The 17,156-nt window shown below is 43.7% G+C and overlaps 1 protein-coding gene across 7 annotated transcripts in view; it reads right to left on the bottom strand.

Annotated features, from left to right (window-relative positions):
- GOLGA4 (golgin A4) overlaps positions 1-17,156 on the bottom strand; it is a 125,100-nt gene that overhangs the window by 17,118 nt on the left and 90,826 nt on the right. For all 7 annotated transcript variants that reach the window (XM_050937859.1, XM_050937860.1, XM_050937864.1 and 4 more), the window contains 3 exons: positions 11,481-11,501; positions 11,193-11,261; positions 10,356-10,431 (listed from right to left, as the gene is read on the bottom strand). In XM_050937859.1, the coding sequence (XP_050793816.1) occupies positions 10,356-10,431; positions 11,193-11,261; positions 11,481-11,501 (166 nt within the window). The remainder of the gene's footprint in view (positions 1-10,355; positions 10,432-11,192; positions 11,262-11,480; positions 11,502-17,156) is intronic.

The raw sequence follows: 17,156 nt of genomic DNA, 5'->3' as shown, positions 1-17,156 counted from the left end.
GCACCCCTCTGTTTGTTGATATAGAAGACTGCTGACGTGTTGTCCGTGAGGACTGAGACACATCTGCCGGCCAGGTGGGATTGGAAGGTAAGACAAGCCAGGCGAACAGCTCTCAGCTCCCTGACGTTGATATGTAACTTGAGGTCCTCCTGCGACCACAAGCCCTGTGTCCTGAGATCCCCCAAGTGCGCTCCCCATCCCCGATCCGAGGCATCCGTCACGAGGGACAGGGAAGGTTGAGGGGTGGCAAAGGGAACACCCAAGCACACCTTCTGTGGGTCTACCCATCATTGGAGAGAGCTCAGCACCACCTGGGGAAAGGTCACCACTGAGTCCAGGGGATCCCTGGCCGGGCGGTATACCGTCGCTAGCCAGGAATGTAGTGGGCGGAGCCAGAGTCTGGCATGGCTCACCACATAGGTGCACGCCGCCATGAGGCCCAACAGCTTGAGGCAGTTTCTTGCCATGGTGGTCGGGGCGCGGTGCAGACCGAGAACGATTTAGGACGCGGACCGGAACCTGGACTCCGGAAGATACGCTCTGGCGTGTGTTGAGTCCAGAACCGCTCCTATAAATGCTATCCTTTGGGTGGGAGACAGGGAGGACTTGGCCTCCTTTAAGAGGAGGCCGAGCTCAAGGAAGGTCCGCCTGATGAAAAGCACTGAGCTTCCATCTGCTGCTTGGAGTGGCCTTTTATAAGCCAATCGTCCAAGTAGAGGAATACCTGGATACCCCGCTTGCGCAGAAAGGCCGCCACGACTGCCATGCACTTCGTGAAGACCCTTGGTGCCGCCAATAGGCCAAACGGGAGCACTGTGAACTGCAGATGGGCGTCGGCCACGACAAACCTGAAGTACCGACGGTGTCGGGGGATTATGGCAATATGGAAATATGCGTCCTTTAAGTCGAGGGCGGCATACCAATCTCCTGGATCCAAGGAGGGAATGTTTGAAGACAGGGAGATCATGCGGAACCTGAGCTTTTTCACAAACTTGTTCAGCCGTCGCAAGTCCAGGATGGGTCTTTTGCCTTCGGTATTAGAAAAAAACAAGAGTAGAAGCCTCTGCCCCTGAGCTCCTGAGGAACTTCCTCCACCGCCCCTGCTATGAGGAGGGACCGCACTTCCTGAATTAGAAGTTGCTCGTGAGAGGGGTCCCTGAAGAGGGACAGGGAGGGGGGCTGGTGGGGTGGGAGGGAGGAGAACTGGATAGAATATCCTCTCTCTACTGTGCGAAGCACCCAACTGTCCGACGTGATTTGGGACCAGGCATGGAAGAAAGGGGACAGACGTGACCCAAAGGTAGGGAAAGAAGGATCTGTAGTCCTGATCGGTAGGCCATCCTTGACCGTACCATCAAATAGGGGGCCTAGGCCCCAACGACGGCCTCGGTTGGCCGGATGGGTGGTGCTGGTGGCACCTCTGCCCGTTCCTGCCCTGTCTGCACCCAACCTCTGGATGATTCTGAGGCTGGTAAGGACACGGGGCCGCTTGCAGCCTAAACTGTCTACGCTGGGTTGCCGGGGTATGCAGGGCTAGCGAGCGAAGCATAGTCCTCAAGTCCTTTAGACTATGCAGGCACTTATACGTTTTGTTCGAAAACAGCGTTTGCCCTTCGAAGGGGAGGTCCTGGATAGTCTGCTGGACCCCATAGGGGAGGCCCGATACCTGGAGCCAGGCTCCCCGCCTCAGGACCAGACCTTTTGCCATGGAGCATGAGGCCAAGTCCGCTGCATCTAGGGCAGCCTGAAGGGAGGCTCAGAAGATGAGCTTTCCCTCTTCCACCAAGGCCAAAAACTCTGCCCTCGAATCCTGAGGAAGGAGCTCGGTAAACTTCGACATGGCCGAATATGTGTTATGGCCATATCGGCTTACGACAGCCTGTCGGTTGGCTATCTGTAATTGAAGGCCTGCCGTGGAGTACACCTTTCTACCAAAGAGGTCAAGCCTTTTGGCATCCCTGTTCTTTGGCGTCGACCCTTGAAACCCCTGACGCTCCCTTTGGCTGGCTGCGTCTACCACCAGGGAGTCCGGGAAAGGGTGGGTGTACAAATGCTCATGCCCCTTCGAGGGCACAAAATAACGACTCTCTGTTTTCTTGGCAGTAGGGGCCAATGAGGCCGGCGTTTGCCATAAGGTGCGGGACGTGTCCTCTATGGTCTTGATCAACGGTAGGGCCACCCTGGATGGTCCCAATGGAGCCAGGATGTCCACTACCGGATCTACGTCCACCTCAATTTCCTCAGCCTGGATTGCGAGGTTCTGAGCCGATCGCCTGAGCAGTTGCTGAAGGACCCTAGTGTCTTCCAGGGCCGGTGCCGTGGCCGTGCCCGCGACCACCTCATCTGGGGAAGAAGAGGAGGAAATCACTTGGATCGGCCCATCCTCCGGCGCTCGCAGCCCTTCGGGGTCTGGCGACACACGGTACCAAGGTTGCGGGACCGGTGTCGGTTACAAATGCGGCACCGCGGCCGGTACCGGGGTCGCCAATGAACAGCTTGGCATGTCTGGTGGCACCTGTTGAGCATGAACCATGGTTGCCGCTGGTGCCGATGCCTGGCTAGGGGGTGCTGAACTTAGATGCGGCACACCCCTGCCCGGCAATGGTGCTGATGGAGGAGGCAACTGCGTCAGGGCCATCGATGCCAAGGAGACCGAGGCCGACCTGGAGCAAGGACCAAATGCCTGGCCCACCAACTGGTGGTAGGCCCAGGGGGTCCAAAACGGCCACTGAGAGGGCGGTTGCCATTGCTGCTGCCACTGAGGTGGGTGCCGCTGGTGGCTCACTCTCGAAGTCGATCTCCTGCTCCGCGACCAGCTGGAGCGATAAGAGTCCGCCTCTGAGTCTGAGGTCTCTGAATAAGAGGACCTGGGGGAAGCGGCACCCATCGTCGCTGGGGAGCAGCGCGGAGGCAGGGAGCTGTCTCTCTGGTCCGGTGCCGCCCGGGTGGCGCAGGACGGAGAGGGAGGCGACAGCACAGCCGGCTTGCCCCTAGACTGTACTGGGCGATGAGCTATGGTCGGCAACTCCCTGCCACGATGCGGGGAGGCCGGGATCGGGAGCCTCAGCAGGTCTGAGGCCGCCTCGAATGCCTCCAGCGTCGAGGGGGGACGCACGTCTCTGCTAAGGCCCGGGGATGACGGTCGCTCCGGACTCGACTGTCCTCTCTCCAGTGCGGGAGTTGACGGAGCAGCTGGGGGCTGTAGCCCAGCCTGTCCACTTGTACCAGCGGATGGCGTCGGGCTGTGGAGATCCTGGAGGGGTGATCGTTCCCTCACCAACCTCTTCTTCTTAGTGGGCACCAGCAGGCTAAGCACTGAGGCTGACTTCTGATGACCCAACTCCCTCCGATGCTGGGTTTTAGGGGATTTGGGCTAGGTCCTAAGTCCTGATGCCGGGGCGCTCCGCACTGATGATGACGTGCTGGGCACCGCGTCGGCTGGCTCCGGGTCCAAAGGTGGCAGCAAAGCAGCCTCCATCAGAAGAACTCTAAGTTTCTGTGCTCTGTCTTTGAGAGTTCTGGGACGGAAGCCCCTGCAAATAGTGCACCGGTCCCTTTGGTGGCTCTCCCCGAGGCACCGCAGACAAGCAGAGTGCGGGTCACTCTTTGGCATGAACTTTCCGCAGTCCTTGCAGAGTTTAAACCCGGGAGACCTGGGCATGCCCCGTGAGGCGACAAGTAGGTGGAGGGGGGGACCCCCAACAGCAAGAACTATGTACAACTAATCTAGATAGACTAACTATATGCACGAACTATATACACGAGGTTTTTTGGACACTGCTAAACTTGCTATCAGCAAGTGAAGTTCCAGCTAGCCGTCACCCGCGGTAAGAAGGAACCGAGGGGGTGGAGGGTTGGCGGGCGCTGTAGTGGCGCCATTCCAGAGGGTGCCATGGCCGACCCTATGGATGCTGGTAGGGGAAAATCTTCTGGCTGGTGTGCATGCAGCGCACGCACTCCTACTTTGAATGGACACGAACAACCACTCGAAGAAGAAATACTATTTATTTTGTTTTTTACAGTGAAAATATTTCTAATAAAAATAATAATATAAAGTGAGCACTGTACACTTTGTATTGTGTTGTAGTTGAAATTGATATTTGAAAATGTAGAAAACATTCAAAAATATTTAAATAAATGGTATTCTATTATTGTTTAACAGCATGATTAATCGTAATTAATTTTTTAATCACTTGACAGCCCTAGTTTTATTTCATATGGATGATATAATAAAATTGTGTAATTTAAAAGGGCAAGCAAACAGGCTGAGGAAGTGAAGGTGACGGGGTGCTTGAGACGCAGACAGAATATATCTCCTGTTTTTAATATTCTTTCCAATTATATCTCCTTCTCTGATAGTGTGATATTATTTATATTATCAGAGTACCTACAAGCCCCAACATGGATCCCACTGTGCTAGGTGCTGTACAAACAAATCAAAATGATCGTCCCTTGCTCCAAAGAGCTTACAAGGTAGGTATAAGATAAGAGACAACAGATGGATACAGATAAATCAATAGGGGAGTACAAGGAAACAAGGAGACAATATTGGTCAATGTGAAAGACAGTGGTGTCTGGAAGCCAGCAGCCTCACCATTGTCAAGTTTTTTGTAGGCATCATGGCAAAGGAGCGTTATAAGGAGGGATTTGAAGGAGGATAACGAGGTTGCTTTGTGGATGTTTATGGAGAGCACCTCCCCAGCACGAGGGGCATGCAAGAAAGCATGAAGGTGCTCATTTGAAAATGTAATAACTGGTAATGGAGGCTGATATTATTGACTGATGGAGGTGGGAGCCATCTTCTCAGCAGTGAATGACAATGGATATGTAGTGAAGGGCCTTGAAAACAAAGACAAGCACTTATGTTTGATGCACTAGAGAAAGAGGAGCTAATAGACAGATGCAAGAAGAATAATCTTTGCAGCAACATTCTGAATGGATATGAGTGGAGGAAAGAATGCATTTGTCAAGACCAGAGAAAAGGACGTTGCAGTAATTGAGATGTGAGACAATGAGAGCCTTGATAACAGTGTTAGCTGTGTGGATGGATTGAAAATGCCGTATCTTAGAGACATTATACAAAAGGAATCTGCAAGATTTAGACATAGAATAGACATGAAGACCTAGACAGAGACCCAAGGTGAAGAGGCTGCCCAGGTTATGAGTTTCAGAGTAGCAGCCATATTAGTCTGCATCCACTAAAAGAACAGAAGTACTTGTGGTACCTTAGAGACTAACAAATTTATTTGAGCATAAGCTTTCGTGGGCTACAGTCAAGATCTTGTGCAGAGAAAGTAGTAGAGGCAGGATAAAATAAGGGTTGAGGAGCAAGTCAAATGTGTCAAAAAGACAGCTGGGATTGAGGACATGGGATTCAATTAAGTTGTGAGAAGTAGAATTGTTTAGTTAGGAAGATGGGAGAATTAAAAGAGGACAGAATGAATCTGCAGCAGAGGAAATCGGCCTGGTCACAGAATTTCCATCAGAGAAGCTCCTGAGCATGACCACAGGAGCAAAGAAAACTGCTATTGGGGGTCGGGGAAATAGGCGGAGCCAGGGAAGGGTGAACTTTGTGATTAAAGAGTGGGGCAAAAGACTCAAGGGTGGAGGAGAATGAAGAACAGAGAGCATTAACAACCATATCAATGGAAAAAAGGGAGGAGACGGTTAAGAGCAGACAAGGAGTCATCAGTGTTGATGGACTGAAAAAATCACAGAAAGGCCAAGTGACAAGGTGTGAGGAAGGCGGCTGATGAGCAACGCTGAAAGACACCAGATGATGTCTGGTGAGAAAGAACTCAGCAACAGATATCGAAGAGAGAGCAGTGCTTGGTAAAGACCAAGTCTCTTGAACAGCCCTTTAGGTGAATGATCAAGAGTTGAACCAGGCTGCAGGTAGGCTGATGAGGTGAGGGTGAGCAAATGTGCAGCTAAAAAGTCAGAGGGATCCTCCACAAGAAAGATGAAGTCACAGAGACTGTGAGTAGAGGAAGAGAGAACTTGAAGTCAAAATCAGAGGAAGGCTGATGGGAAGGAGTTGGGTGGACAGTAGATGAAAGCGACATGGAGGGGGAAAAGGAGAGAAGAGTCTGATGCAGTGGTGTTTGAAAGAGTGGGAAGAAAAAAGCGAAGGGGAGGGCTGAAGCAGCTAGAATGGAAGAAAAGCCCAGCAACCCCAATCATGGTCTGATCCAGGGCAATACCACTGCAAGATAGGGCACCTGCAGAAGTAGTGTCAGATGAAGAGATCTGAGAGAGCCAGGAGTGGGAGGCAGCAAGATATGAAGAGGATCACAGATCTTTTTAGATATGGAGTAGGTGTTTCAGAGACAGCAAAAGAAGGAAAAGATGCTGGGGGTCAGGCAAGGAGATGGGTATGAGATTAGGAATGGTGGTGAGAGAGGCAGATGTGATGGGAGGTGGGGATAAGGGAGGGCTGAGGCACATGTCACCAGAGGTGAGGAGGAAGATACGGATGTAAGAGCTACATTTATGCTGACGGAAGAAGTGGGGGAAGATTGGGTGGAGAAGGGAAGAGGAGCAGGTACAGCTGGTTGGAAGTGTAGAGGGGCAACGATAGCCAAGAAGGGGAAAATGGAGCGGGGGGAGAGGGGGTTGATGGCATATGTTATGATGCAGAAGAGGGGTGTGGCAAAAGCCATTGGAGAGTGGCAGATGGGTGATAACTTTCTTAGTCCAAATTTATTAATTGCGTACACATGGTCACCCATGAATTCCTCATAAGATTACTATACTTTCATTTTCCATATGCTCACCATCCATAAGGAATAAGGAAAACATTTTTAGCAACTCAAAATAGTGATCAGAATTAAAAAGAAGTCTTTATTTAAAACAGCTGTTCAGTGGTTTTCCTTCACTATAGATCTGTCAAAATTCTCTATCCAAGAGATGAAAGCTTCTCCCCTGATTAGAAATAGTATAGTGACTAACTGCTCAACTATTGTTTAAGTGTCACCAGACCTACAGACTTTGGTTTTATCTGGAGCCTCAGGGAGATCACTTTACCCACATCCTATTGGTGTGTATTTAGAATCAACTGCAGACCTTATATGTTGGCAGCATCTTCATCTTCTCATTACAGATATAAAATATTCCTGTCTACACCTATAAATCACTTTGCTTTCAGATGTTTCCCAAATCAAGTTTAAGTTGTTGCATTAGTGGTAAAAGTTCTCAATCTCAGTGTTGTTACATGTATTGGCAGTATTTTCATACTCCTTCTCTACTCAAAATTTGCTTTCTACTTAGAGTACTTTTCTTCTCCAATGTAATAGTTTCCTGGCTTTAATCAATTACAGAGCAAGTTACTTATAATGAAAGGAAAGAGATGTGCCAGATTGTCTGTATTGTGCCTCTTGTGATTTCCAGCACCATCATCTGTATTAATCTGACTCAGCATTTTAAAATTACTTCATTTGGAGTGAATCCAAAAGGTATAACAGCAAAATCCATTAAATTACAGTAACACAATTACCAGTTATGTGTGTTTATCACAGTTTATGCCATACTGGTATAATCCCCATTAAAATCAAGTACGTTCAAAGTACGATATCTTTTTACACCGTGTTGGGGTTCACATTGTGTTACAAACTTCACCTACTAAGCAGTAAATCTTTAAAATCTAGATATACTCGTTTCCCTTAAATTTTTTTATAACAAAAATCTATACCAAGAAAGATAAAAGACTAGAAAATAAAACTATAATGTATTGAAGACTGAGGATTAGTCTAACTAAGATATATCAATAAGCACTTTTACATCAGCAAACTTGCATCCAAGTTTGGATGTTTTGTTGCTTTAACTATATCAATTTCTAATCCGATATAGTAATAACAAAGGTGTGCTTAGACTAGACCTAATTCTAGACACAAGCAAGGTCTTCCTTTGGAAATGTCATTCTTACTCAGCTTGTTTCTTAACTTTTTTTCAGCACTTTCCCAAATGCTCAACAGAATGGATATTTAAGAAAATTAGCTTCATAGATCCACAAGGAAAGGAGCAAACTTCCACAAAGTGTACCCATTAGAAATCATTGATCTCTGTATCTAGGACAAAAGAAAAAAACTACATTCTTGAAGAATAAACATTTTTGTGTAGTTACATATCTAAGTTTAATGAGCAGCTCTCAGGAAACCCACAAACAGTTGTGCATTTACCCAAAATGTGAAAATATATTTTATAACTTTCCAAAAAGCTAATTACTTTAGATGTATTTTAAAAAAGTGTGTATTTTTAGTATTACTTCCAGTTTAATTGTAAGGAGTTTTTTTTTTTTAATTTTAAAACAAATCCAAAAAATCCAAAAGGAAGCAGCCAATGCGAAGAACAAGATGTTTATCACTACAATCATTACTCATATTAAGACAAAAGAATGCTGAAGTATATTACTTTATACTTCTAGCCTTTGTGTTTGTTCTTAAATTTTGATACAGGAAAGGGCCACCAAGTTACCACAAAAATCAGTGTAACCATTTAAAATCTAATCTGAAGGATGCTTTTTTTTTGATAATAGAAAGTATGAGCCACGCTGTAGCATGGCTTCATTAGCTCATCCACATGAAACAAAGTTTAGTATATTTTTCTCATTATGTCACCAATATAGTTTAGCTAGCACAGCTGAGTTTGACAATTCTTTGAATTATTTTCAATGTTTTTTAAATAAAGAAAACATTTATGGAAAATGATGGAACATATTCAATTATCTAATGGTGGTTCTCCTCTTCTCCTGACTTTGATCATATCACTCCCTGCAAGTATTTTTTACTGGCAAGCCTTCTGCAAGAAATTCTAACTTCTTGCCTCTATTCTCAAGGCTTGACACAGATCTCCTACCACCCATATTTCAGCACTTGGCCTTAGAAGGCTTAAATTTTGCCCATTTTTATGTCTCTTGCATTCCTGAACAGGATGTGACTATTACTTCTCACACACTCGAGAAAGTGCTAGGTATTGAACTTTTTCACATCACCCTCATTCCTTGGGAAGAGTCATCCCTCTAAAAATTCTCCTTTTCTTCTTTTGTTTAGCCTTTAGTTACTGTTCCCCTATTTGTCTGCTCCCACTCTCCTGACCTTTTCTTTGTCATGGTTACTGAGTTTTTTAAGACCCCTACCAGTCTTGGGTGCATCCGTCAGGTGACAGCCTTGGCTTCCTACACTTTATGACAGTTCTATTATTAGAGCTCTGGGCTGCAGCTCCCCTCTTTACCAGTTGTGTTAATCAAAGAGGCCAAACTGTGTTTGGCTCCTATATGCCTTTTTCTCCAGAAGCCTGTGACAGCAGCTAACTAAAGTGACTCAGAACCAGCTTCTTCAAAATAAAGTAGCATTTAATTACCAAAAGGAACACAGCATTTAGGAAAACAGGTTAACACATGGCCTTACCTAAACTTAACCTCTCTATCCATAGTTCAGGTAGGTCCAGCCTAATCCTAGCTCTCTCTTGGGAAACCCAATCTGCTTGCTATAGTCTCCATGTCTCTCTGTCAATGTGTTTTTCTTGCCCAACTATCAGCCCTCACTGACACTCCTTGGCAGTCTCTGGCTATCGAATCCCCACCCCTTTTCTAGACCTAGGGACCTCTAACATTTTTGTGTTCCCTCTGATAGCTCTTCTCAGCCTTGGCAAAATAGCTGTCACCTGGCTGGGGCCAAACAGTCATCTCTTCACCACTATAAACCTGGCTATTATATGTGAGTATTAGTTGGGATGCTCCATCCTAGACCATTATTTTACCTTTCCTGCTTGGTTACTTTAACAACCTCATAGTAAGTAACAACACAAACACAAAGACATGCACCATATTCATTCAAAACAACAGATATTTACCTGTTCACCACAGTATTTTATCTGTCCAAAGTAAACTATGAGATTCCTGAGGCACGGCTATGGTTTACTGAGTGCACTGCATCATGCATGTGTATAGGGCTACATAATAAAATGCCACCCCATAATCAGACCATAGATTTACAATCACATACTTTCAGCTTTGTGTGTTTCACTGATTGCTGCTTTTTTGTTCTGTTTATTCCTGACTGTAGAAAGAAATAAAGCTCTCAAAAGCTCTGGTAGAGAGGTTACAAAGCTCTTACAGTGGTGACACAATAAATATAACTATCACAAAATGTTCATGAAATCATGTGACAGCTCTATTAAGACAAAATATAAGCAAGATTCCATAGTAAATCTCACAGGATCTTGCACAGCCATTATGCAGTTACTGAATGTCACATTAGACAAAAAGATTAATATAACATTTTCAAACTATGTGAAGTGTGACCATTTCCTTTAAAGGACTGTTTTATTTACTATGTGGGGAAATAAGTTTTCCTTACCTCTGTATGGTGATCCAACAGCTGTGACATACACGTTTTTCTCATAATTTTTCAACTGGTCTTTCAGTATATGAATCTAAACAGTCACAAAAGGACAAATGACGAATATAAACAATTAAAATTAAACATAACTGAAATGGCTTTCAGATACACAACATGAACATCTCAACCATCCATGTAAGCGGGATGCTTTGTTTGTTTGTATAGAAAGAAAACACTAAAAATTGTTTCCATATGGGATTATTCAGAGGTTAAAGAGTACAAAAATATGAAAATTACATTTTAAGGCTAGCTGTTAAACAGCATTTAGCTCTACTGTGGGAGGGGAAAAAAAGAATAAATTGCCATGGCTTGAGATGGGACACTAGATGGGGTGGGCCAGTACTCTGAGGTTCTTCCATCTATTCCCTCTCAAATGTTTATCTGACTGGTTCCTGCTCAGGGTACATATGTGGGGTCCAGAAGGAATTTTTCCCAGGTCAGATTGGCAGTGACTTTGGAGGGGTATGGGGTTCACCTCTCTCTGATGCACTGTGTGTGGGTCACTAGCCAGACTTATCCGAGTTCTTATTTAATCAATTCCCTGCCACTGCAGGGACCTCAAGCTGTGCTGCACCGCAGTCCTTACTACTGTCTGCCAGGGGCGCATAATAGTTTACCCTGCTGCAGGCTGTAATACTTTGGTTTAATTTGGGTTGTTGCGTTTAGTGCATGGGTGGCGCTGGTGCTAGCCTGTGATGTACAGGAGGTCAGACTGGATGATCTGGTGGTCCCTTCTGGGCGTAAACTCTATGACTTTATGAACATTATTTCTTCTCATTCAAACAAGACCCCTACCTGCTCTATGAACTCCTGTTCTTTCAACTTTGAATCATTGACAAGAGTTGTCTTCTGTGCTAGCTGTATCTGAAAGAAAAGCCACATATGGGATTCATCAAATCAAGTGTTGTACATACACTGCATATTTTTGAATTGCAAGTACATTTTTTTCTTGTTAAACTTTTTCCCCCCCTTTCATCAGTTAATATATGCAATCCTAAAGACACCACTTCTAATTACAAGCCACTGAGGAGCACAATATAAACATGCAGATAGCACAATGAACCAATGAAATTCAAACCTTACCTGAAGCTCTGTTATTGTTACCTAGAACAAAAAAGACACAATTAAACACAATGCTTTTCATTTGCATCTTTAGATATAAAATATAAAACTACCACAATACCTTTCTAAAAGAATTCATGCCAGAATGGAGAATTACACTGGACAAGAATGCACAGACGTTAAGAGATAGTAGCAGTCGATTAAGGATTAATCAGCCACCTAATCAGGATTCTTTGCGTTTGTGACTAATGACAGTAATAAGGATCAAAATCACAAAATTACGTATATACTCAAATTTAAAAATAAAATCCTGTAAATGTACTTCATCACTGCTACATGTATCTAGAATGACTAACGTAAGTTACGCTTTGAATAACATTGGAAGGAGTATAATCAATTTATTCAGCTATGGCCAATTAACTTTATTTTAACGTAAAAGTGAAGAAGCTAAAATGTCCACAAAACCGATACTGTGTAATAAGGGTAACTGAATGCTCACAGAATACAGTTCAAAGAAATTCTATTGCTGTTAACCTTACTGGGAATACTATATACTTTAAACATGCATGCTATTGATATACACCTCTATCTCGATATAACGCTGTCCTTGGGAGCCAAAAAAATCTTACCGCATTATAGGTGAAACCGTGTTATATTGAACTTGCTTTGATCCATGGGAGTGCCCAGCCCCACACCCCGGGAGCACTGCTTTACATCTGAATTTGTGCTATATCGGGTGGCGTTATATCGAGTTAGTGGTGTATTTATATTTAATTATGTAAATTAAATTATGTCTTTTGGCTCAGAGTTACTCAGGGTGTTACTGGAAACATGCAAGGTAAATTTTCATATGACAATAGCTTCCTTATCCAAAATATTGTTACCGTTGAGCGTCATAAATTTATGTAGATATGCAAATTACCTGAGCTGGTTACTTCCAATCTTTTTAAATGCTTAGGGTTTTTTTAAAAATTGATAATGCTGTATTAGTTATACATTTTGCATATTGGGTTATATTAAATGTCAGTGACCTTAACTGGGTGTCAACACGTGTGTGAAATTTATTGTAATTTTTAAAATACAGATCTTGAAAGCATAAATCACGGCAATATAGGAAAATGAAGGTTGGTTATTTGTAACTGGAGTTCTTCAAGATGCATATTCACACTCTCAGGGGATGCGCCAACCTGTGCAGCTGAGAGGATGAAACCTTCTGGTAGCAGTGTCCAGAGTGCCCCAGTGCCCCTCTGACCACCTCCCCCTGTTTGAGCACGTTCTGAGGGGCTGGCTCTAAAAGGGGATGTGCACCCAATGCTACCTCAGTTCAAAGAACATCAGGGTTGGAAGGGACCTCGGGAGGTCATCTAGTCCAAACCCCTGCTCAAAGCAGGACCAATCCCCAGACAGAGTTTTGCCCCACACCCCTAAATGGCCCCCTCAAGGATTGAACTCATGACCCTGGGTTTAGCAGGCCAATGCTCAAGCCACTGAGCTATCCTCGTGGGGAAGGCAGGCAGGGAGTGCAAATACTCTTACAAATAAATAACCTTGGTTTCTTCTCCAAGGGCCCCCTCTGCATATTCCTACTCTTAGGAAGTTTGGCAAGAAGGACATAAGATGGATGCAGTGAAAATCAGTCCTTATTAAAGAATGACGAGAGCACCACTGCCAAACGATGTGCCAGATCTGTCTGCCAAATCCAATGCATAAGGCTTCGTAAAAGTGTGAACGAAACTCCACATAGCAGCCCTCCATGTTTCAGTAAAGGAAATACGTTTAATGCATACTACAGATGCAGCAATCGCTCTAATAGAACAGGCTCTAAGAAAACAAGAGGAGAGAGTGAAGTTTCTCTATAACACTCTTCAATACCCTGTCTAACCCATCCAGAAAAGACTGTGCTGAAATGGTGTGAACTTCAGAGTTACCCACATATGAGATATATAATTCAGGAGAGGAACTGAAGTTTTAATTGTAGCCAGATAATGTAAGAGTGCTCTCTCTGTACCTAAGGAATGTAACCTACAGGTGTATGAGGTTTTGGAAAGAATACTGGTAAATTAATACACCTCTACCTCGATATAACGCTGTCCTTGGGAGCCAAAAAATCTTACTGCATTATAGGTGAAACTGTGTTATATTGTACTTGCTTTGATCCACCCGAGTGTGCAGCCCCGCCACCGGAGCACTGCTTTACCGTGTTATATCCAAATTTGTGTTATATCTGGTGGTGTTATATCAAGGTAGTGATGTACTTTGATTTACATGAAACTCCAATATCACTTTAGGACGGAATCTGGGATGCATTCTAAGACTCATCATGTCCTTATAAAAAGCAGTATAATGTGAGTCTGCCATTCAGGTATGAAGATTACTAACCCTTCTAGCACAAGTGATTGCTATCATAAGAGCTGTCTTCATAGAAAATGTAACAAAGAGCAGCTCACTAGAGATTTAAACAGGGGAAACATACGTTGCATTAAAATTCAAAGTTCAAATTTCATGGAAGTAGACTGTCCCATACTGGCAGATACAAATTCAACATGTGCGGAAAATGGATTTTCCATTAATAGGATCGTGAAACTCTGCTACTGTGGCTAAGTAGATCTTAACGGAGGAGACAGACAAACCCAGTGCTTTCAAGAGTAGTAAATATTCTAAAATAAGTTGCATGGAGGCTGAACATGGATCAATAGTCTTATCTGACATCCATATAACAAATCTTTTCCACTTAAAATTGTATTTTTTCAGCTCTCCTATCCTTCCTTTCAGATCCCTTGGAATTATTGGATCCTCTTGTAACAGAAGGACCTGAAGTCAATTTTGTCATTTGTTTTGGCCTAAGGAGTAATGTGCTGCAGATAGCACAGTGTGCCAGGGAATGACTCTCACCTTGTCATTTCAGACACCAAACATGCACACCAGATGACCTGAAAGACGGCCTGGCATGACATACACCTGTTAAACCCATGCTGCTTTTCACTGAGATCCACCAAAAAGAACTAGTAAGTATTCCTATTCCAAGATAAAACCCTAATCAAAAACTATTCTAACTAACCATAAAACTTTTAAACAATAACTAATCTAAAAAGGCACTTACTATTACTACGGATATGCAAGATCTGGAGAGACTCATGTCCTTTCACTGCTGCAAGTGAAAGGAACTACGGCAGCAATAGGCACCACATCCTCTTTTATAGCCATGCTGTCAGAATGTGCGCAAACACTGAGAGTGAGGGTGGGAGGAATGCATGAGTGCTGTAAGGGCTTATCTACACTGGCACTTTACAGTGCTGCAACTTTCTCACTCGGGGGGGTGAAAAAACACACCCCGAGTGCAGCAAGTTTCAGCATTGTAAAGTGGCAGTGTAAACAGTGCACCAGTGCTGGGAACCACATTCCCAGCACGGTAGCTATGCCTCTCGTGGAGGTGGTTTTTTTAGAGCGCCATGACTACGCAAGCCACTTTGGCAATGCCAGTGTAGACTTGCCCTAAAAGGCACTTCTACCAGAAGGTTTCAATGTATCAGCTCCACTTATCAGTACATCCCCCAAAAGTGGGAATATACAGAGGACACTAGATGACCCTTACTTACTAAGTACATAAGATTTTCAACTGTGCCCCAGGATGAAATGCAGAAGGGAAACAACTGCTTTCATGGGCCCTTCAGATCAGCAAAACAAGATTCCTTAACATTCAGACTGCAGGTGAGAAGTTCCTCTTCTGCATTCCATAAAAGATGTGCTTTTGGGGAATGTGTGTTCCCCGTGGAGCTCAAACTCAACAGGAGCAGGAGCCTGCCTGAACAAGCACCTTCTCTTTCCTGTTAGAGTTCATTTCTAAAAGTTTCAAACACCTCAGCTGAAAATTTTAGATGTTGACATTTAGTGAATAATTATTTTATCTGTCATGTCATAGAATTAAAAACAAATGTTATGGCAAAAATATTATACTTACTTTAAAACTAATTATACTATGTGCAAGCTTTGGCTTAGACCTACATTTACCTAGTGTAGGAAGTGTAACAAGAAAGCCATTTATAAATTAGACGGAAGTGAAGAACAATAGCCAACAAATGTTAACCTAATAAGGAGTAGCTTTAGCTTACTTGAACCTGAAGACTAAACAGTTTTATTAGCTTAGCAGAAAAAATAGCAAAAAGGAAAAATGGAATAAAGAATATGGATAAGGACAGAAAGAGCAAGAGAAAATGAAAGGTAGTAAGGGTCATAAGATATTTTACTTATACAGGTTCCAAGTCCACTTAAATTTATGCAAATATGTACACAGTTCATGTGAATTTATATAAATATATATGGCCTACTAGCGCCGCACAAATTGCTTAGCCAACCCCTCAGTGTTGCAAAGGTGCATCATTACATTAGGTAAATACCAAAGCTGGTTTCATAGGAAAGCAACACCAAGGTGAAAAAGGGCTGGGAAGAAGAACAAAGGGCAATAGCAAAACAACTTCTAAACCAAATAGGAAGGAGAACCACACCCCCAACATACACCTCACAGCCATATCACAATTTGGGTCACGGAGTGTGAGAATGGTGTCCTAATAACTAAACATCTGCAAAATAAATGGAGCTCCATTTACACAAGGTCAAAAGGAAGGCATTACAAATATTAATCCGACACATGAAAACAAAAATAATCATCAGTGACCTTAAAATGTCTTCATCTGAATGTGAAATAGATCATCATCAAGTGTTGTCTGTTCAAACAATTGTAGCATTTCTCCATCAGGATAACAACTATGTAATGAAGGTTCATTCTCAATGCATCAGCAAATAACTTATGAATGAACAAATATGTACCAATATGTATGTAAATAAAAAGTTCATATGTCATCAGCTTGGAGAGATGAACATGAAGTTTGTATACATATTGTCAGAAAAGAATTTAGCAGGGATTTTCAAAAGGGCATAGGGGAGTTAGGTACCCAGACTCCATTGAAATTCAGGGGAATTAGGGCACTTACCTACATTAGGCTCCTTTAAAAACTTTATCCTTATTCTGCAAGTAAACTTAGATACAGTGATTGTATTTATAGAGGCACTTTGAAAAAGACCCAGACTATTGTTCCTATGGACACATTACTATTTATTGGTTAAACAAGACTATTTACCAGCAACTGGAGTTCTCCTAATTGGTTAATTTCCTTCACAGATGGGACAACTCCTTTGAGTTTCTCCAAAGCTTGCCGTAGAAACTCCAAGGAGTGAGGAACTGTGGAGGAGATCCCAAAGAGAGAGAAAATTAGTAGTTTACCATGTTGCTCTTTTTTAAACTTTAAGTGGGTATATCTTTATGTAGACACAATTGGCAACAAAACAGATTTTACATCTCTATGCCATCTTTGCACTTCTGTGGAAAGTTAAATGTATAAATGTAAGTAAAAAAACACAGTTGCTGGCACATGGATTTGATTAATCTGCATGATCTATAAATGAACATGATGATATATGCTGTATAGCAGTAGTTCCCAAAGCCGGTCCATGCTTGTACACGGAAAGCCCCTGGCGGGCCAGGCCGGTTTGTTTACCTGCTGCGTCCGCAGGTTTGGCCAATTGCAGCTCCCACTGGCCCTGGTTCGCCACTCTAGGCCAATGGGGACTGCGGGAAGGGTGGCCACCACGCCCCTCAGCCCACGCCGCTTCCCGCAGCCTACATTGGCCTGGCGCAGCAAA

The sequence above is a fragment of the Gopherus flavomarginatus genome, chromosome 2 (genome assembly GCF_025201925.1).
Source record: "Gopherus flavomarginatus isolate rGopFla2 chromosome 2, rGopFla2.mat.asm, whole genome shotgun sequence".
NCBI classification, from domain to species: Eukaryota; Metazoa; Chordata; order Testudines; family Testudinidae; genus Gopherus; species Gopherus flavomarginatus.
The sequence above is the reverse complement of the archived record's forward strand: the minus strand, read 5'-3'. Positions and strand labels throughout refer to the sequence as shown.